The 22,919-nt window shown below is 34.9% G+C and overlaps 1 protein-coding gene across 4 annotated transcripts in view; it reads right to left on the minus strand.

The window, feature by feature from the left end:
• LOC135841590 (protein prickle-like) overlaps positions 1–22,919 on the minus strand; it is a 511,819-nt gene that overhangs the window by 471,878 nt on the left and 17,022 nt on the right. For 2 of the 4 annotated variants that reach the window (XM_065358611.1, XM_065358612.1), the window contains exon 2: positions 10,780–10,869. The exons of 1 other annotated variant lie outside the window; for it this stretch is intronic. In XM_065358611.1, coding sequence (XP_065214683.1) covers positions 10,780–10,862 — 83 coding nt within the window. In that variant the 5' untranslated portion in view covers positions 10,863–10,869. Of the gene's footprint in view, positions 1–7,762; positions 9,602–10,779; positions 10,870–22,919 lie in introns of those variants that run through there. One more of the 4 variants, XM_065358615.1, reaches the window with a different exon arrangement.

The following is a 22,919-nucleotide window of genomic DNA, read 5'->3' on the forward strand; positions in this document are numbered from 1 at the left end:
GTAAGTATAAAAAATTCCCTTCACGGAAAAAAAAATATGGATGATTTTTAATATTTCACACAGTAACCGGATCCCATTCAAAAATATTGTGATTTTTACTAAGAGATTAGTAAATTTTACCTAATTTTTAGGTAAAATGTATTTTTTGGCTGAGTAAAAATCACTATCATTTTTGAATGGGATCCGGTTACTTTACTGAAATAGTAATTTCCATTAAAACTTCTTTCCGTGTTCATTTCATTAGAAAAATAGTGAATTTCAACCTCCTCTCTAGAGGAACGCAATTGAAGGAAGTGGACGATATTTGGTATCAAATGAAAGAAAATTCACTGTTGTGCATTTCCTTCTTAAATTTTCTTTCTAAATATCATTGAAAATTTACTGAAATGATTTATGCGTATTTCAATTTTTCCAACCAAGAACCTAAAAACCACTATGGTATTGAATATTGATGCATTGAAACGAGTTTGTGAAAATCATTCTAGAAAAAAAAAGTAGAATATCTCGGTGGATATATGAAAATAATTACGCATACATTATACGAAGGAGTATGGTGAATCAGAACTTTGCCCCTAAGATACCCAAAACTATGAACAAATCTTTTCTTAGGAAATTTACAAAATTCACACCACAAGAGAGATTTGCACTGGAATTCAAATAATGGATCTCAATTGCAAGAATTTTAAAATGTCTGTTAAAGAATACCTTGTTGACACACTCAATCACTATATGTACGTTGGTTTCGAAATCGGTAAATTTTTTTCTTCGAACCTGGTACAATTACATAGAAGGAAACTACTTGAGAAAATTTACTCAATTACTCTATAGAAGAAATGACGCAGCTTATCAGAAGAGTCCTCAAAGCAGGAGTTTTCATCCCACTCGGTCTTTCAAATTATTTTTCAAATTTTTGCATACTTGTGCTTCCACTTAATCTGGTGGAAGAGACAGGAGGGGAGGAAGTATATTAACCCAAATGAAATTGAAAATTCAACCATCAAAATTTCTGTTCAGGAGGATTCAATTATGCGAAAACAGCCCGAGTACATATTACTGAACTACATCCATCCAAAAAAGGCGAGGATGGGCGTCCATTACGGCGAAAAAAGGATTTCTGAGAAGAAAACAGTTCGCTTGGCCACCGTTTGAAGTTTTTTTTTTGCCGAGGTGTTCATTCCGCCGCCACTATTTCAAATCGTTTATAACTGCACAGAGTAAACCGCAATACAACATTCAACCTGCACCGAGCATGATAAAAATGGGAATTTTCCCCCTTATTTCATGAAATGGACAATGCGATTGCCCAGCACTGAGTTTATGAATTTCACAAGCAACCGACTACATGTAACCACGCGTAACACAAAATTGTCGTGGAAGAGCATGTTAAAAGGCAGGTAGGCCTTTTTTGTAGACTTTGAAATATGTATCAGTGTGTAATGTAGGAATAATCCTGCAGGAGCAGCTAATCGCTGGCTTCAAACCGAGTTAGGTAAATGCGAATTGTCCATCTTTCTGGTGATTCATTTCCACCACCCATTCGTCTAGCACAGTAAGGCCAAAACCATGCGCTTCAAAGAGTAGCTAATGGACATAGTCTCGGTAAGAAGAGAACGAACTATCGAGTGCAAAATTGCGACCATCGTATTTTTAAAAATACAGAATGGACAAAGATCGATGTGTCAGTACTTAGAGGCGATCTTGCACATTGTAATCACTAAAATTCGTCGACCTTGCTTGTTTCTGGCTCAGTTTCTTAATTTTTCAACGATTAAATTCGTTTATCAAGCTTCAGTGCAGTGAATTACCATATTTTTTTGACTCGATATTTTTCATCTCGGCGGCAAAACAATCACCTCGACAAAACAAAAACGTTTTCAAATGACGGCGAACTGAACGGTTCCTGTTGTAAAATGAAGAGATTTTTCCCAATTATCCAAAAATTGTAATCCAAATCAAAAGAAATTTTGGAGAAATATCAGATTTTTTCATTATAAAAAATTCCCTTCACGGAAAAAAAATATGGATGATTTTTACTATTTCACACAGTAACCGGATCCCATTCAAAAATATTGTGATTTTTACTATGAGATTAGTCGTCGTCGTCGTGGTTCCTTGTCCTTTACAGGACATTGGAAATCGCATTAATGTGGTACCCTTACAGGGTGAGGCGAATGCCTATTGCCACTGCGATTATTCTGGGGAATCGACGTTGTTTCGAGCTTCCACTAGTAGTTTCCCGTTGCTTTCTAGTGACATCTACACAAGCACCTTGGAGCTAGCCGGGTAGTTTAGAGACCCTGAGCTCCTCAGTGTTGACCTCTATAGACGCTCGAACCAGTTTCAGCTTTTTGATTCTGCTAACAGATGGCGTGCATTATCTGTTAGCTCGGCTAAACTGGTAGTCCCCCGGTACTTGGCGTGTAATGTTGATAATTGCACGAAAGATTTTTTTAATTACACGCACAAGCTTGCCTCTGTAGCTGGGTTTGAACCGGGTACCTCGTGAACGGAGGTCCGCGGCTCTACCTACTACGCCACCGAGGGACTCATGAGATTAGTAAATTTTATCTAATTTTTAGGTAAAAAGTATTTTTTGGCTGAGTAAAAATAACTATCATTTTTGAATGGGATCCGGTCACTACTGAAATAGTAATTTTCATTAAAGTTTTTTTCCGTGTTCATTTCATTAGAAAAATGGTGAATTTCAACCTCCTCTCTAGAAGAACGCAATTGAAGGAAGTGGACGATATTTGGTATCAAATGAAAGAAAATTCACTGTTGTGCATTTCCTTCTTAAATTTTCTTTCTAAATATCATTGAAAATTTACTGAAATGATTTATGCGTATTTCAATTTTTCCAACCAAGAACCTAAAAACCACTATGGTATTGAATATTGATGCATTGAAACGAGTTTGTGAAAATCATTCTGGAAAAAAAAAGTAGAATATCTCGGTGGATATATGAAAATAATTACGCATACATTATACGAAGGAGTATGGTGAATCAGAACTTTGCCCCTAAGATACCCAAAACTATGAACAAATCTTTTCTTAGGAAATTTACAAAATTCACACCACAAGAGAGATTTGCACTGGAATTCAAATAATGGATCTCAATTGCAAGAATTTTAAAATGTCTGTTAAAGAATACCTTGTTGACACACTCAATCACTATATGTACGTTGGTTTCGAAATCGGTAAATTTTTTTCTTCGAACCTGGTACATAGAAGGAAACTACTTGAGAAAATTTACTCAATAAATTACTCCGTAGAAGAAATGACGCAGCTTATCAGAAGAGTCCTCAAAGCAGGAGTTTTCATCCCACTCGGTCTTTCAAATTATTTTTCAAATTTTTGCATACTTGTGCTTCCACTTAATCTGGTGGAAGAGACGGGAGGGGAGGAAGTATATTAAGCCAAATGAAATTGAAAATTCAACTATCAAAATTTCTGTTCAGGAGGATTAAATTATGCGAAAACAACCCAAGTATCTCTGAACTACATCCATCCAAAAAGGCGAGGATGAGTGTCAATTACGGCGAAACAAAGGTTTTTCTGAGAAGAAAGCAGTTTGCTTGGCCACCGTTTGAAGTTTTTTTTTTTGCTGAGGTGTTCATTCCACCGCCACGATTTCAAATCGTTTATAACTGCACAGAGTATACAACAATACGAGTACAACATTCAACCTGCACTGAGCATGATAAAATGGGAATTTTTTCCCCTACAATGCGATTGCCCAGCACTGAGTTTATGAATTTCACAAGCAACCGACTACATGTAACCACGCGTATCACAAAATTGTCGTGGAAGAGCACGTTAAAAGGCAGGTAGGCCTTTTTAGTAGACTTTGAAATATGTATCAGTGTGTAATGTACGAATAATCCTGCTGGAGCAGCTAATCGCTGGCTTCAAACCGAGTTAGTTAAATGCGAATTGTCCATCTTTCTGGTGATTCATTTCCACCACCCATTCGTCTAGCACAGTAAGGTCAAAACCATGCGCTTCAAAGAGTAGCTAATGGACATAGTCTCGGTAAGAAGAGAACGAACTATCGAGTGCAAAATTGCGACCATCGTATTTTTAAAAATACAGAACGGACAAAGATCGATGTGTCAGTACTTAGAGACGATCTTGCACATTGTAATCACTAACATTCGTCGACCTTGCTTGTTTCTGGCTCAGTTTATTAATTTTTCAACGACTAAATTCGTTTATCAAGCTTCAGTGCAGTGAATTACCATATTTTTTTGACTCGATATTTGTCATCTCAGCGGCGAAACAATTACCTCAACAAAACAAAAACGTTTTCAAATGATGGCGAACTGAACTGTTCTCGTTGTAAAATGAAGAATTCTTTTCCAATGATTTTGCACAAATCGTAATCCAAAGCGAACGAAATTCTGGATGAAGTATACTCGTATGATTTTTATTTTTCATCATGAAAATTCCCTTCATTTTTATTAGAAAAATGGTGAACTTCAACCCTCTCTCTAGAGGAATGAAATTGAGGAAAAAGGGCGGTATTTGGTATCAAATTGAAAGAAAATTCACTGTTGTGCATTTCATTCTTCAATTTTCGTCCTAAATACTTATCATTGATTTTTCCACCCAATTCACCTTTACTGTTTTCATTTTTGAAGAACCTGAAATGTTGAAAAAAAAAACAGTATGTTTCAAAATGAAAACGCTGAGAACTAAAAAAACCCGATGCAAAAATACTCTCTTTTTTTTTTTTTTTGCTAGAGGTTTAAAGTTGAAAGTGGAAGCTAAAAGTTCCCTCTTCAGAAAAAGTTTCTCGGGAAATGGAGGCATTTGCCAGCGAGAAGCTATTAAAGCCACGATTAAATGGAGATACCTCTCAAGTCTCTTGTGGAAAGTGAGAGTAAAAATAGAAAGTTCATAACTCTACTCAAATTAAAACATTTGATGGTCATCATCAAAATCGATGCTCACTGCTCAAGTTTGGCACTTTCTGGAGCTGAAGGCAGATGAAATGACACTCAAAAATATTTTCGGAAACCTTAGCTGGAAGCATTTATAGATCGAATAGGTATCCGGCTTCCTTCAAAATTCTTAATTTTTGGGAAATGATTGCCATACGTAGGCAGAAAAGAGGAATTATGAGAAATGAGCAGGAATGCGAAAATGAAAAAGAAAACTCATTTTCAAGTTTAAAATTACCGACGTTGAAACGATTTTCATAAAAAATTATTCAAAATTTTTGCAAGTTCTGATCATAACTAAAATTCAAGTGCAAATCTCTTGTGGTAGATTTCAAAACTTTTTCAAACAAAGAAAAAAATAAATAAAAACAGGGTGTCTGAGACAAATAGAGAAAATTCATGTTTTTCCGATTCTAATTGAACTGAAAATTCGAAAAAAGAGATACAAGTGATTTGTCGCCTTCATGATACCTAGTCAAACAAGCCATCAGCTAATCGCTGATTGCAAAATAGTTTTTGCATTTGCTTTCACCATATAGGTTGATGGTTCTAAAATGTTGTTAAAAAATTATCAATTTTAAAAAAATCTGAATTTTAACTATTTATTTAGCTTTTTTATCTATTGAGTAATAAAAAGTCTCGTTAATCCTTCCGGTATTCACCTAATTTTTTTTACAATATCAGCTACCAAAACTTCATCTAACATTTGGTCAGTCGTTTGACGAAAAATCTAGTTTGATCTTCGTAGCAATGAGTATCAGGGCCACACAATACATTCAGTTGACACGAATAGTTCTGCTGTCATAATTAAATTTATTAAATAAAAAATTCAACAATTCGTCATTTAAAGTAGAGATATTTATACCTATTTTTTATTTATGGCATATGGCTGATCCATTTATTCAAAACGCCACCTATTTTTCGCCTTCAAAACATTCATGAAAAAATAAGAAAATCTACTGCACCCAGCACAGAAATAATTCACGACCCCCTCCTCCCCTCCGCAATTTTCTGCCTAACGACTCAATCAACGTGAAAAATACCTTCAAAGAGAGCCAGCACGTCCGCACGTTGTCGTGTCGCCCGTTAATGAAAATCAACTCGTTCCGATACTCGCCAGCACACAGTAAACGCATAACTCCGGCTTTAAATAAATTAATATAGCAGCCTTTTAAAATTAGCCAACCTTTCGAGGATGATTAATCAAGGTTTTATACAATAAATCAACCGTAAGACTAATATTTATAATACAGCCACCATATATCAAATTTACTCCTGGCGGTAATATTTTTATTAAATTAACGCGCCACTAAGAATATATAGGTAGGTAAGTATTAACGACGAAAATTCGTATATGAAATACCTAACCTACACCATGGATGGCTGGCGCATGCAAGATGAGAATTACCTATCCGGCCCGAAAACCGTTATCTTTCTCGACCCAAAGCTTGAATCTAAAACAGCGTAACTCTACTACGCATAAAGTAAAGGATTAAATTGCCACAATTTACCGGAATATTCGATTCGAGAATTTTAATTATTCGTATAAGATATTTTACGACCAATCTGCCCATAAAATCGTCCACGTAAGATCGCGTTAAAATGCACCCGAAAGCTGTTATCGCGACTATCGCCTCCTCTTACACGAAGTATTTATTTGTAACAGATAAAGATACACTATGTATATCAACGTAGACTCTTCTTACTAGCCGGACCATCTTGTCCAATAATGACCACTCGAGCCGCCTGGCGATATTTTCAAATGATCATTGGACCAGTTTTTTACGTTATTTTAATAGCTACGAAAATGAACTAAATTGGGTTAAGTAGTCGACTTCGTAATATTTCAGTTCCGAAAAAACCTCGAATACTATACTACTCAAATTAAATATTCTGAAGGATGAGTATATACGTAATATACGTATGTGATATACAAAATATCAAGATCGATGGCTCCTCTACGTCATGTATCTAATTCCATCCTCGCATTTCGACTTAATAAAAACACCGCATCCACTCATCATTCGGCATACTAATTTTACAAAAACAGAAAGCATTACGTGTAAGTATACGTATTTCGAAATACGAGAAAATAATTATTAAAGTTCGCGATGCAAAATTAAAATAAGAGGAGTTTATCGAACGAAGAAAAAAAAAGATAATTAGAAAAGTTTACTTTTGGAAGGCGCTGCCATCGTCGTCTTATTTGAAAAGAAAAACGATGAGTTGTGGCAGCTTGACTTAGTCGGTATACAGAAGAAGAAAGCGACAGCGAAAAGAAAAAGATACGATTTGTTTATTCATAATTTAATATGAAAATTTTAATAAGTACGAATTTTCACTTGCGTGAAAAATGATGAGAAAACTCGTCAAAATTTATATCTCGGCGCTTTTCTTATCGAATGAATGCCACAGACTTGCCCAGCGTAACTCGACTTGATCGTATTTTTAGTAATGAAAAATTAAAAGCAGCCGGAATAATACGAGAAGTTGGCCAAGTTTTCAACTTGATGAAATAAGCATGACTAAATACGAATACTTTTTTCAACAATTTCGATTTCTGGTGTAGGAAGCAATTTGAGGCAAATCATGTTGAACTTACCTATTCAATAAGTATAAATTAACCAGCCAAATTCGATAGCATAGAACATCAATAGTCAATAGGCTACGATTAAAATAGAGGTGTCAGAGTCAATAAAATATGTAGAAAATTGCGAGAAATGAGAGAATAAATAAAAGGAATCACTCTGCCAGCATTTCTACAAACTTTGTCAATTCAATTCACCTACACACAAAAAACAGCAAAAAAAATTACTCACCCAAAAACAGCTTCTACATCAGAACACCGTGGAAAAACATTGGAAAATGCAGCTCACAACAGATCATTAAATAAAAAAAAGTCATAGGTACCTTGTCTCTTCAAAACTTACATTTCCACCGAACACGAAACCAGATCATTAGCTTAAAATCTTGCAATAAAAAATCACGGCTATTATTTTAGAAACCGAACTAGACAGGGACAAAATCAAAAATTCGAACGAACAATACCACGATAGACATAATTATGTATCTATGTGCACGTACTCGAATTTTACTTCGAAATCAATAAATTTAAGATTCGCAACTTGGAAAATATGTCACACTATTTTTGAAATACACGAATGAACGAGCAAACATACCAACGATTTCATACTGATCGTTACAATCGCTGCAACACCAATCATAACCATTTACACGTCCAATAAAATCTACACATCGAGATAAGACCAGGCATACGAAGAAATACCCAGCACTTTTATCGCATTTTACCACAATTACTATCTTCTATCGTCGAGTTTAAAATTGAACTTCAATAACAAAAGATCACCAAACATGCAAAAACAGACCAACGTATGATACGAGGTACAATGAAAAACGTAAAAACCCACATTATTGTCTTCAACTGGTTGAATACAGCAAAGACATATTTTTCAAAATCTAATCAATATTATAGGCCTACACTTGGTAGATAAAAATTACATTTGCTCATAAAACGTATGCAATAAATTTCTCGAAAAAAATCATGTCCAAAATGGAAAATTTCCTCGAATTATGTCACAAGTACTCTACCTTTGTCACTTCATAGTTCATCAATTGACAAATCAAGTTTTAACAAAGTGCTATGAAAACGAAAAATCGAATTCAAGATTTTGGTAATTGTAGTCACTTAACCATCACTAGAGGAACATATCAGACGAAAGTGCTGCCTACGTTCAAAACTGAAGGGAAAAACTTTGTTCAAAGAAGGGAAAAGTAATTGTAATGAATTTTCTATCTCTGTCGAAAGGGATGGGGTCGTAAATAGTCCTCAAGAAGCGACCGATTGATCGGATGCCACACATGGATTTTGAAGGGGGAAAAAATATTGTACTCAATTCAAGAACTACTTAAGTATGTATAATTGGAAAAACTTGATACGTTGTGGTCTAGATCACGAAAATGCATCAATACATTTCCGTTTTTGAAGCTGATAATTTCATAATTAAGACCATATTATGTACATATATTTCTGTATTTAAATCGAAGTAACAATGATCATAATTTTCAAATTCAGCGTTGACCAGTCCATTGCGATGGGTAGCAAGGATACGTTTTATAAAAATCGCGAAAATTCGGCCAAAAATTCCAATCTTTAAGGCTGAAAATTTCAGTTTTGGGACCAAGGTAACAATCATCGTTATTTTCGAGTTCAGCGTGAAATTTCATACTACTTTGATAGGTCACAAGGGTATTTTGATTCTAATGGTATACCGATGTTATTTTCTGGACAAGTCGTGGAATTGCGATAATTCCAAGTTTCAGTACGCTTTGTTATGCAATCCAATTAGTTATTTTCAAGAACGAGGGTTCATTGACCTCCCAAAGCAATGTATAGAATTACGTACTAGTGAGTCAAGGGTTATTTCTTGCCTTCGCCTAATTCGTAGATTCAAGTATATGAGAGATGACGAATGGCTGCAGTTGACCAAATGCATTTGCAGGGGTGATGAGGGTGTTCAAAGTTTCAAGAAAAATCGAGAGATGTCGTAGAATTTCCACTTGAAAACGATACAAAATAGTGCAAAATTGAAACTTTTGCCATTTTGTGGGCCTACAGAAGCATTTTTTAGAGATACGGCGAAAATCAGCGTTGCCACCTTAATAAGCGAAAAAAGAGCTGGAAAAGCTGAAAAATTATATTTTTCTCTCGCGTCCATGCTCAAAAAATCTAGAAAAATTATCCCAAGAAAAACTTTTTAACTCGATTAACGTATTGAAAAAGGGCGACGTATCTTCAGGTGCGTTCATGATTGTCTGTAACTAACCGTAATAAAAGTTACGGTCTGTTACGGAAAAGTAAAATACAAGAATTCTTATGGCGTAGTTCACGTTGTCCGTAACCGTAACTTTTTGTTTTACAGAAAAGAACAAAGAAAATTACAGAAAAGTAAAAAATTTTTTACTTTTCTGTAACAGGCCGTAAGAGTTACGGACAATCATAAACGCACCTTTAGTTCTCGATTTTATAAATTCCAGAAATTACGAGAAAATACACGTCCTTTTCTTAAAAAATCAGAATTGCGCATATCGATATTACAAGTACCATGTTAACGATTCAATTTATGCATTATTATAGGACGAGAAGATGCAGTAGTCTGTTTTTCATGCGGTGGTGGTGTGTGGAACTTGCATCAACGTGTAGATCCATATTTCGTCTCGTTTTGATGAAAATCAATCGATTTGGACAATTCGACCTTCTGAGAAAAAAAAAAGGCATTTTCTCATTATTTTTGGAATTTTCAAAATTGAGAAAAGGAAAAAACTCCAACCCAATTTTTTGATGATGTTAATCGGCATACAAAGTTGTACTTGGGGTAATTTTCTCGATTTTGAAGCATGGACGCAATGGAGAAATATCTTTTTTCAACTTTTCCAGTCAATTTTTGTTGCTTGAAAAGATGGCAAAACTAATTTTACCACTCTTCGAAAGGTGTTTCAGGGAAACCCACGAACTGGCAAAAATCCCAAATTTTCACCATTTGTAGTTTTCAACTTAATCCCACCCAAACTTTCCAATATCCCTATTTTCCTCCAAAATTTGAGCACCCCCATCTTTCTTACATCAAATACACATCGATGTCAGTTCACACGGAAAATATTTCAAAAATCGTCCACCTCAAGTGCAAAAGGCTCGGTAACTCGACGTAGGATGACTCAAGACTTGTAAAATAGAATCACTGGGATTCAAACAGATGGTCATAAAGATGGTAAGACCATCAACAAATGTGCCTCCACCACGAAATAAAAATAATCTTACCTCCAAAAATGCTGCGCATAACCAGGGCACTCCGAACATTTGCTGCATCGTCTCGTAGGATCATCCAGGTTCGAAGGTTCCATTTTGAATCTAAATCATAAAACGAAACAACCCTTTGGTAGGTACTTCGCTATTCCAAATACTTTAGTATGCGGTACGAGTACAGTGCATAATATCTCCTCAATTTTTTCTGCCAAAATATTCCAATACAAGGGGTCAAATTCTACCACTTTTTCAATACCTTCTTTCCAATTCTACCTGCTAAACACACAACAACTTTTTCGACACTTCTTTAATAAAATATCCATCTTACGAAACAAATCGCTTAATCAACTGTACATCTCGACCGTTACTCAAATAAATGTACAACACCGCACGCAAATGTAAACGCGATTTATTAAATTACAAAGTAAAATCAATGACTATAACCAACCAAACCGATCATCGTACGTGAGTGATAGCTATAAAGCTATACACGAAGAGAAGACGCGACGTCAGCAAGGAGGGAAAAATCCGCTAACTGGTAATTAATACCGTGTCTGGTTTCCCATTATTATAATGATACGCAGTACCTTACCTATCTCTTTACGAAGGAGGTAATTTTCAGATTTGTTTTAAAAAAAAAGTCTCTCCCACCGAAGAGCATACAGCACATAGGTATTCAATAGGCAAAGGATAGCATAGCGGTGCCAAATTATTAAAAATCTAACTACCACGTTGTTTTTATAAATTATATACCTAGTGGAGTAGAAGGTGCGACGGACAGAGTTATGGTATAGGTATATGGGGATCTGTGTTTTTTTTCACCATTCTTCCGAAGTCTGTAACGGGGCATGTCTACTTCTATACATACCAGTGTTGTCGAGAAAGTTGAGCAGACGATCGGATAAATTGAATTTTTATTTTCGTTTGTCACGCTGCTGCAGCAGGAATACTGTATTCGGCATTCCTATAAGTACACTATACAGGGATGTACTATACCGCCGTTGAATAATTTGTCTTGTTCTTTATTCTATCTTCTCTTTTCGGTCGAATAGAAAAAAATTCCAATACCTAATTCATGTGTAGGCGATCGAGTATACTAAATATGAATATCGTGCTTTCGTATATACCGTATACTCGTACCTTTGCTCGAAAGGTGCATAAAATAGCCGTGTTATATGTATACATCTCACGATATGTTTACACGTATAATTGGCAATGAAAAATAGCGCGGTTTGATCGCTATAATATGCATATGAAAACACACGAACACACTTAGATGTAATACACCGTTCGAGTTTCGCATATATCCACAGTATCACAATGTATACGAGCGATACAGTGTTTCGTACGGCAGTCTACTTTACACATATTAGATATACCATAACCACCAGACTATAAATCAAATAAAAATTCAACGAATATAACATCGATACCTCGCGTAGGTTTGAACAGTCGAGAATAGAATTCAGTTCATCTCATTTCATCGTGGGTAGCTTCAAACGTAAGAAAATTAGTTCTCGATGAATTTTTTTCTTCTTGCGAGGCGATTTTGCCGATAAGACAAACACAGAACAAAACCAAAATCAAACACTGAAAAGTGGAGAATCAATGAAAAGTAGGTAATTCAAATTCAGTGGTCTTCGCGAATTGAACAAGTTGGTGTTGCAAAATGCCTTAATGGATTTGTATTATGTACTTGAAATTAATAATACTGAAATGACCGGAGGCTTCAAGCAGATAAAATCTTTTTTTTGAAGCTCAAATTGGTGATTAATTGCCGCCACCGCTCCCACCACTGATCTAACGGATCAATTTTTTACATCTTCACAGAAAGAGTAAACAGGAAAATAGGCAATCACTTAATTTTTCAAAAACTAAGACGAATTTAATGTTCACATTGATCATAATTGAATCGAAAATTCATCAATATTTGAAAAAGAAATTTCAGAGTAGAATAATCCAATGTCGGCTAAAACCGTGTCGAAAATTAAACAACCTTCATTGTATTTCGAAGGATTTTAAATTTGAAAAAAAAAAACATTTTGGATTTGGAGTCCAAGGACGAAGAGTAAAACATTAGTATTGTGAAAATCGTTCGAAATCCTGTTTTATAAATTTACCTACAAATCCAAAATCGGTTTTCAAAAATCCGCTGGTTCTGTTACCAAATTGTGAAAAGATTACTTAACGCTTTGAAGGTATTCTAGGTTCTCCCGTTGTTGAGGAAATAAATTGCTTTGAAGAGTGTAGGTAATAGAGCACCCTGCCCAATTGCCCAAATCACAAAAAAGTTGAGCTTTCGAAGAAAAATCATTTAAGAAAATGAAAATTTTGAAAAAGCTCAAAAATTCTTCATTTCCAAGAAAATAAATGAATAATACACTGGAAATTTTTTTCAAAAATGATTTAACAACATGAGTAAAAAACATTTGTCAAAAAACAATTTTAAAAAATTGATAAGAAAAAAATCGTAATAACGATATTAAAAAAGATCATCTGGCAGTTCACAAGTAGAGCAAAAAAAAAATTGAGAAAGAAATGCCTTTGACCAGAACATGAATTTCACCAAATTTTGTGTCATATTTCGATCCAGTTTTCGACAAGATTAATTTTATAACTTGATGAAAATTCCTCTCTCAGCTGCTTATATAGATTTTTTTTTTTGGTCTAAGGCATTTTCTTTTACCAAGTTTTTATTTTCGCTGAACTTGGGAACTGCCAGAATACCTTTTTTTACTAACCTTATCATGATTTTTCATCTTCTTAATTTTTTTAAAATGTTTTCAAAAAGTGCTTTTAATAAATGTTTTTTACTTAGGTTTTTGAATTTTGAAAAAAATTTCCAATTCATATTCATTCTTTTTGTTGGAATAGAAGTAGCTTTTTCAAAACTTTCATTTTTCGAAATGATTTTTCTTTGAAAGCTCAATTTTTTTGTGATTTGGTCTCATACTCTTCAAAGCTTTTGTTCCTCCAACATGGAAAAAGACCCTAGAAAACTCCTAACTGTGAACGATACGAAGTCAAGAAACGATCAGAAGTCTACAGCAAAAAGGAATTCATCTTTGAGACTAGTGAAACGATGAAGGCGAACCTTCCCCAAGTTCACCATGTCGTTTAAAATCGACTTTACGCTAACTATCGATATATTTAGATAGGTATTATAATTTTAAAGTCGGTAGGTACTGATACGTTTTTGTAATGTTACGTTACGGTTATAGTTACATTGCAAGATAGTTTTTGCATTTGCTTTCACCATGTTTGATGGTTGCATTGATTGCCAAATTTGCTTTTATCAACTGGGAGCTGATTTTTCATTTCTTGTTTTTTTTTCAAGTATAGGTACCTAATTTATAAAGTGGAAGGTACCTACCTAGTACCTACACTCACTACTTTCAATAAAATGAAGTCAAATAAATTTCTGGTAAATTAAAACATTCAACTAAATAAAATCATTCCTACATAAAATATGAAAAAATATTAAAAATTAAATTCCAAATCAGTTCCAGATTTAGTTTTGATGAACAATAATTGCTGATTACAGTTATGTCAAAATACTGTTTATTGATTGTATTGGCTATAAACTAAAAATTTTATAAATTTATTGCCATTTAAAAAAATTGCGGTGCTAAAATTTCTATTCATCCCAAAAGTGAACAACTCTGCTGGTTACTTTTTCAAATTTGGCGACAAAATAATATATAAACACTAATCGTTGATCGGCTTATCACAAATACTGTTCGCTGAATTGGCTATGTGTTGACTGAAGGAGAAAATTGATTACAGTACTTTTTTTTTGCGCGTCGTCGCGCATAAACTCTGTATACCAGCGAAACATTGATGAAATCCCTCAATAGAAAAAACGCAAAACAGACAGTCAATCATAACTATCATAAGGTAAGCACAGTATTTTGTTATTTTTGTTTGATTTTTTGCTGAAAATAAAAACATTATTTGTACATATTTGTTTCAGCGGCGTTTTATTGGAATCATCAAACGATCCCCCGCTCCTTCTCCCCAACAAAAAAACGTTTCCATGGAGTCTAATTTTTGGTCTAAATTCAATCATCAAAAATTCATCTACTTACAGTAAGAACAACTAAAATCAACAACTTCCTTCACCTCATGTTGATCCGCCCTTGCTCAACAATAGTCAACATCAAAGCAACATTCACAACCCGGCCCGAAGGACCATTGTGAATTAACTCTATCAGGCCATGAGCCAAAATTCGAAGAGTTGTGTGGTCTTCCACTAACAAAATGCTATTGAAATGATGATTGCAGAAGAAAACTGTAACAATCTCCTAAATATGCTATCAGAAGCGATACAACACCAACCCTTACACATTCAGACGTTGGTAAAATAGCACCTGCTAAGCAGAGCCGAACATTCAGTGATCATTACGTCACTCATCATAATTAATTTATTATTGTTGGTATTTTATTCCTTTTTTCGAAAAAAGAACAATTGGAATGTTATTGTGAATTGCTATAATAATGATTCATGGCATTCATAACAGAGAATCAGCCTTTGCCAAAAGTATTTGCTAAAGGTCGAAGACCCCAGCTTTTTTCAACCCTTTCAGACCTTTTGCAAATCTGAAGCCAGAAAACCTCGATGATCGAATATTTTCTTTCTCGGCGTATTTCATAACATATTATAGAAGAACTAAAGAGCAAGTCGATGATTCATACCATTGAAGTCGATATTCTGCCAACTGTAGGTATAGGTAGTTTTGTCGCAAGAATTTCCATCATTTCATTCGATACGAACGAAATTCTTGACTGGTAATTAAAAATAAATCGATGGAATTTACGTTCTCGTACGTACCTTTACATGGAAGGTAAAGTGGAAATAGTTGACAGGGAAAAAAACTACTCACTTGAAAACCAGAATGTAAAACATTCAATATGGTAAAAATGAGGAAACGCTTTTAAGAAAGAGGAGTGTGCGTGCACTGCACGCGTATCTCTTCAAAAAATAGGTATATCTACTGGTCGTACGTACCCACTCTACTCGTATATTGCAAAAAGCTGTAGTTGGAAAAATTCAACTTCTCTTACTTATACCAAAGGTTATGATTACTAATATGGATAAACGACTTTAATTTGTTACTATTATACTTACTATTGCGGTAAAACGTGCATTAATTGCTATCAGCGATGGAATATTCAATTTAGCGTAATTTTCATTACTAATTGCCATCGCATCATCTCGACTGGATTTTTTATCACGATAAGAAAAAAGAGAAAGAGAGAGTACACGTAGGATACGGACTACGGTCAAGTTATAAGGTATAGGTACTGCGAGTGCACATAGCAGATAGGTACCACTTCTTCGACTTGCACTGCATAAAGAAAAGAGCTGGAGGAGTATAAAAGGGCAAGGAACACGTTTGCATTAATATTATGTTAATACTAAATTGTTTTATTGTTTAGTAACAATTATTGGCATCGATGTGACCGAGTTCGGTCCGACTATTGGTCTTGTCTGGGCCAAAGATAAAGACTTGTTTGTTCAACGTATATTGGAAAACAAGTGGCAATAGTTTAAGATTAAACTGGTTTGAAATGCGGATACGTGGAATACTCAAGCGAAATACTTGGAAAATCGAGACAGTTGCTTGTTATAAAGTACCTACTTTAATAAATGAAAAGAAGAAGAAAAAAAAAGACACCGATGCTACTGCTACGCAAAGACCGTAAATCGGTGTATAGTATCTGGTTATAATGGTCTGTCGTATGATCATTTAGCGCGGTGTTTTAGATTTCAGCTGGTTTCATTTCGTCAACCAAGTACTAAAGGTATTTGAGACGAGCAGATATCGAATGGAATAAATCTCAAAAGATACTACTTTCAAGTTTCAATGTTGAAAATTTCGTTAGGGAAAATGTGTTCGCCTGTTCGGTATAGGTAATTAGTAATACCGTGATGCTTTCGCTTTGAAGAATCGACCAAAGCATCGTTCAATTGTCGACGATGATACTTGCAAAAGATTACACAAAGCAGAGTTACAAAGTTGCCACTGATAGAACATCGAATAAAATCAGGTTTCACGCTTCGGTAATTTTCAATGATACTGTTGCGCTATGCAAAATGTACTTACACTTATCGCCGAGTACTTTATGTTAGCTTTTGAAAATTTACTTCATCGAGTTATTATAAGGTTTATAGACATTTACGAAATGAACACGCTGAATACCATGAATCAGTTCTACGACAATCAAAAATAGGTACCATACCTAGATACGTCTAAAATGACTGAAAATTTTTTGCTTTTACTCTTTTAAGAGGCGATTGCATTAATTTAGCATTTAGATATTGTACAGTAAGTATTCGTATAATGCACTCGATAGTTTTCATTTTGCATGCCTTACGAGTAAAACAGCTGCTTCAAAGAGCTCACAGGAACTTTCAGTGCAAAAGTCATCACCTTTCGTGACTTGCGAGCAAAAAGTGGGGGGGGGGGATTCTAGCGGAGAATTCCATTATCCTAATTTAAAATTCGCTCCAAATTATCAAGTTGAAAACATGCAAATCTAATCCCGAACAAAGGGTAGGTAACTAAAGCTCGTGAAAAATGAAAACTTCGAAGATGATAAGAAAAGTGTTCATTTCAAACGACTCGATGATTTTTTTTCCACTGAATATTCTCATTCAATTGCCTTTGGCATTCTGAACCAGACTCGTGCTTTAAGAATCCCTCCAACTCAAAATTTTTCTAGCTAGTCTCCAATTTTTAGCATCGTAAAATTTACCACGAGCAGTTTCAGAAGGTAAATTTTCCATTTCCAGATCCCACTTCATGCTCCTGGGTATTCCAAATTAGGCAACTCACCAACGTCAAAAGCATAGTCGTTAAACTTTTCGCGATTTTTTCCCAGGCGAAGAATATAATGTGTACAATGACGTTGATGAGATAATAAGAGACGAATTTAGTTCAGAATTTCGTATGGGAAGCGCAAGTCCTGTAACATTACCATTTGAATGATGACTCGACTGCGTTGTTGTAGGCGTACTATATACTAACTTCAACGGCAATCACGTCGCAGTTTATAACATCAAAACTTCTGATTCGGAGGACCAGAACCTATCCATGTATAATGATAAATTTAATCGTGATAAACGACGCACACACGTACGTGATCACGATGATGAAGCGTTCTGTTGCTGTATGTAGTTATTGTAGGTATGTATGTTTATATTCGAGAACAAAAATAAAATGAAATAAAAGGTATATCTTTCTGTCTACGTAGGTATCGTACCCCTAAATCTACTACACATAGACCACAGGTGGCGATACGGATGCTGCAGTGTTGTTTTACGATACGGTTTCAATTTTTACATGTATTTTTTTTTTTTTTTTAATCTAGCGAAGTACCATACAATGAACGTCTTACATCATTTAATGTCGTATTTCGATACGATGGCGGTGTATCGGGTCGGGAAATTTCTCCATACGCATTATTGAGAATGAGATAAGGCGAAGAGCTTTCCGAGCGTGTACAGCTGTGCCAGCTTACTGTTAGAAAAAGTTCCACCCTTCGCTGGAGAGCTTATCACGGTGTGATGGATGGAGATGTATGGCGAAAATCTTTAGATGACGATAGAGACGGGTGAGGAGGGTAGGGTTCATTACACCTAGTCGCGAAGACAGGGATTTAAAATATTTTTCAAGGTTATCTTCGAACATGATTATGCTGAAGTACGAATATTATGTTTAAGGGATCTGTCTTCTGAACAAATTCGCTGGTGGTTGGTTTTTGTTCAATTCCACAAAAATTTACCCTCTTTTTTTTTGCGAAATATTAAAATCCAGCAGAGTTTGAGAGACAAGGTCGTGCATTAGATATGTCAGAAATAGGTTTAACTGCGATTTTTTCAATAATGTCCTATCTTTGAGGACTTATACTTATCTCACCTCCAGGCTCCAGAGGCACCTCCGGAGCGAAAAAATTTTCTGAGAGACATACAACTCCTCAGTTTGTGGCAAATCGGTGTTGAGGTCCGAGAGATTAGCCAAACTTCACTACCAATGAGGAAGAGGGAAAAGTGAGTAATTAGTTTCGGACTCCGATCACTTGGAAAGTCCAAAAAATAAACGGCTCCAGATGAATAATGAATCATTAATAATTGTAGAGTTAGGTACTGAATTCGTGAAATTTCAATTTTCATGCTGTTTGTATGCAGATAATTGCTCATATCATTCACAGAGATCTTTTTCGGATCCCGATCGCCCTCTGTCCCCAAAGAAAAAAATTGGAAAAATCTGCCCTTTTCTACGTTCAACTTTCCGTTACTTCTCAGTTCACATTTCACAATGAAAACTATATAAACGTGCACAATTACATCTCACGGAGTTCAACGTTTCATCGCATAATTCGAATAAAATTACACCGTCGTACGTGTCCGAAGCCAAAGCACAATTGACCCCCCCCCCTCCTCCTCCTCACTCTCACTCGACCCAGCGAAATTCGGCGCCAAATAAACCGCAAACAAGTCGAAGAAAAATTTAGCAAAAATTAATTATTTTGTCTCTCTCGTCGTTTTTATAAGCTAAACGAAAAATTAAACGTTCGACCGTACATATGTACTTACTCGTTGTAGATAAAGCAGCCTCGAGAGAAGAACAAATAACGGCGGGATAGTACTATACCTTTAAAAGTTACAATAAAGGAAGGAAACGTGTTACGCTTGAACGAGTAAAAAAACCATCTGACCGTGTTTAATATACAATATCAGCCAACAATCAGATTTTTACATGTTGTTTGGATGATTTGCTGCTGCTCTTCAATCTTCACGTATACATTTTTCAAGTGCATATCGTAAAGGTAAGTACGCTACATCGTACGTTATTACAGGGCTGTTCGCGGCTCGGCGCTGTTTTTTATCAAATAGAGTGTTATATTCTTTTCCATGGCCTAAATTCACTCCTCGAATACGTATAACTATTCCGATCGTTAGCCGCGATAGTGTTTTACATAACATTTTCTCGAAACATAGTAAGTGTAGATACGACGACGAGCAAAACTGGCGAGAAGGGAATAAAGGTTCCAGATATTTTTTCCACACATACGAGTAGCCTACAACATGGTGGAAGTTGATTTAATGGGTACTTGATGGAAGAAATTAAGCGTTGAATCAAAGAAAGAAAAAAAAAGATTCAACGTTTGAAAATATGCGATGCCTAAATAGATTCGATTCTTACGACCGATGTGCCCTTAGAATAAAAAAAATGAGTAGATAAAGAAGAAATCTTTGAATATTTTCAAGATGTCGAGATAAGATGCAGGTATATACACGATATACCTACCTATAATCCATTATGAACGATTAATTATTATTATACGCGCGTTTGCAAAGAGGTGTGCATATTTGATAAAGATACCTACCCACAAATTCACCGAAACGCTGCCGGGTGGTACAATATGAATGTTTTGAATACTTTAACTCGACATTAACGAACAAATTGAGCAACATTGGTCAAGAAGAAGCAGTACTGAAAATCGTATCATTTTTCATGCTTCACTAGCATTCTTCGGTAAACAAGATCTACTCTCACTACTCATATTTAAAATCACTACTTTCACTATTTATTACAGAGCTTGTATTTTGAAAAAAAAAGTCAAGCTAAAGACGTTAATTTGTACGGTTTTTAGACCACTTTTTAGAAAATCTGAAATTTCCAAAATATACCCGAAGGCTCCAGAACAGCCTGAAACAACATCCAATCGGCTCAGCGTATCAATAATTGGGTACTACGTAAATTTCATTTCAACAAAGATTTTGGGGAAATTTCAATTTTCAAAAATCCGTTGTGGTGCTCCAGAACTACCGCTCTAAATGGTTCAAAACCATGTCCAGCAGGGCTAAAAACATAGCACACACCAAAATTCAACTCACTTGGTCTATTTGATGAAATTTCAATTTTTTCCCATTTTTGATCCAAGTTTGATTTTTTCAAATATTCATAAAAAGTCAAAATCGTCAAAGAACTCAAAAATTTGATCTACTGTTTCCAAATTCGTAATCGAAAAATCAGATCACTTCAATTCAAACCTGATGGACAATCATTTCAGCTGATTTTCAAATTCCATGATTTTAGAATTTTTTTCTTGATTTGCCATGCAAAATGAAGGGTCACGGGTGTAGAAGTGATTACGTAACTTTTCTCATAATGATTATAATTAGGTACAAAATTACTTACTTACTCTCATACGCGAGTTCATAATATTATTCCATCATTTTTGGAAGGAAATTTGTACTCACCTGAAAAAGAAAAATTAAGGTTGATTAATTAGTTATAAAATTATAAATCAATCAACAGATAATATGAAATAATAATGGAGGAAGGCCAAAGTAAAAATTCTGACGATCTCGACGTTTAATAAAGAGCCAGAAATGAACATTCACAAATAATGTATGTATCAGAAAAATTGTAAAATTGATTGTAAAAATCATTCAAAAATATCAAAAATTGATGGGCCATCAGAAAACGACAAAAATTTGAGAAAATGTCTCGTTTGGGTAATATTTTGCACAGACTGCTTAGATTATTGAAAAATACCTACCAAGAATTGATAGGAAATTCTAAAAATTCAATGATTTGTTAAAACTGCAGAAAGTGTCGTATGTATTTGTCAAATTGCCCCCCTAAAAAAATCACTACTTTCTACACTACCTGTACCTAAGTACCTACCTTTTTTTCAACCAAATTTTCAGAAAACTCTCCACTCGACCCCCCCTTCCTCCCCACACACCACAAAAAATTTAAAAAGGCAAATTTTTCACAGCAAAATTTTTATGCAAAGTATTTTTCGATTTCAATCAAAATTATAAAAAAAAAAACAACACAAATGAGCGCATTAGTGAATTTTTTCACTACCATCTTGACTAAATTCACTACTTTTTCACTACATTCACTACCAATTTTTAAAATCACTACTTTTCAGGGTGTCCCTGTCCACTCATTTCTGGAAATGATTTTCACTGATTTTTCCAGGTTTTCCAGACCGATTTTTTCAGACCTTTTTCAAATTAAAAAACATCGTATTTTTAAAATTACCTCTCTTTTGCATGAAAAAAATACGTTTTTCAATACGATCAGTTCCATTGCTAAAACTAAACGAAATTACCCGAGCGACGCGAGGGGAATTTTTTCCAAAATAAATACATACGATAAAACTACCAGAATTCTTAAAAAATTACAGTTGAACACTTTCAAAAAATTCCCTGACTTCTGAGGGAAAATTGCTCGAAATTTCTGAAATTCCCTGACTTTTCCAGACGGCCGAAATTCTCTGACTTCTCTAGGGTTTCCAGAAGTGTGGACATGGACACCCTGCTTTTTCACTACTTTCAGTACCTGTTAGATACCCGGTTCACTCTACTCATTTCGAAATTTTGGGACGTTTCTTTGATAAAAATAATGAGTCCAAAAATACACTTTTCTGTGCTCAAAAATATTCATGCCCTCTCAAGAAAGTTTTTTGTTTGATTTCTGAATATGTTGTAACTACATACAAAATTTCTGAAGTTGAAGCTGCCCAATCTTAGTACTTCGAGATTTTGAGACATTTTTTATTTTGAAAATAAATGAGCCCAAAAATACATTTATCATCGCTCATGTCTGAAATCTCCTTCAAAAAGCAATGATAGCTGAAAAAACGACCTATATAAAGAAGGTCCCTGGGGTTGTACCTATCCCATCACACATAGGGGCATATCTCCTTTTGATGTAAAATTGTAATTTAATCAAAAACGTTTTTCTCGATAATACTGGTCATTCTATTTTTTTCATAAATTTACGAAATTTTTGGTCATTTTGAAAAAATTTCAATCTACGTACGAGTAGGATCCTCAATTTTTCGTTTAGGTCCTTAATTTCTTTCTCAATACCTGCCTTACAGATCCCCACTCTCTAATTTGAAAAATGAGCTAAATCGAAAGGTTAGTGGCTGAGAGGTTCCCAAAAAGCAAACAAGTCATAACGTCCAATATTTCAGATTTTCTCTCCCAATCGATAGAAAACCACATTTCCTCCAAATCCAAAGAAGGTTTATAACATGGTTATAGAAAAGATCAGGTATGAAACAGGATCGATGTTGGCTCACTGATCCCAACTGGGACATTACGATTACATGTATTCTAAGGA

This window comes from Planococcus citri, chromosome 3 (genome assembly GCF_950023065.1).
Source record: "Planococcus citri chromosome 3, ihPlaCitr1.1, whole genome shotgun sequence".
NCBI lineage: Eukaryota > Metazoa > Arthropoda > Insecta > Hemiptera > Pseudococcidae > Planococcus > Planococcus citri.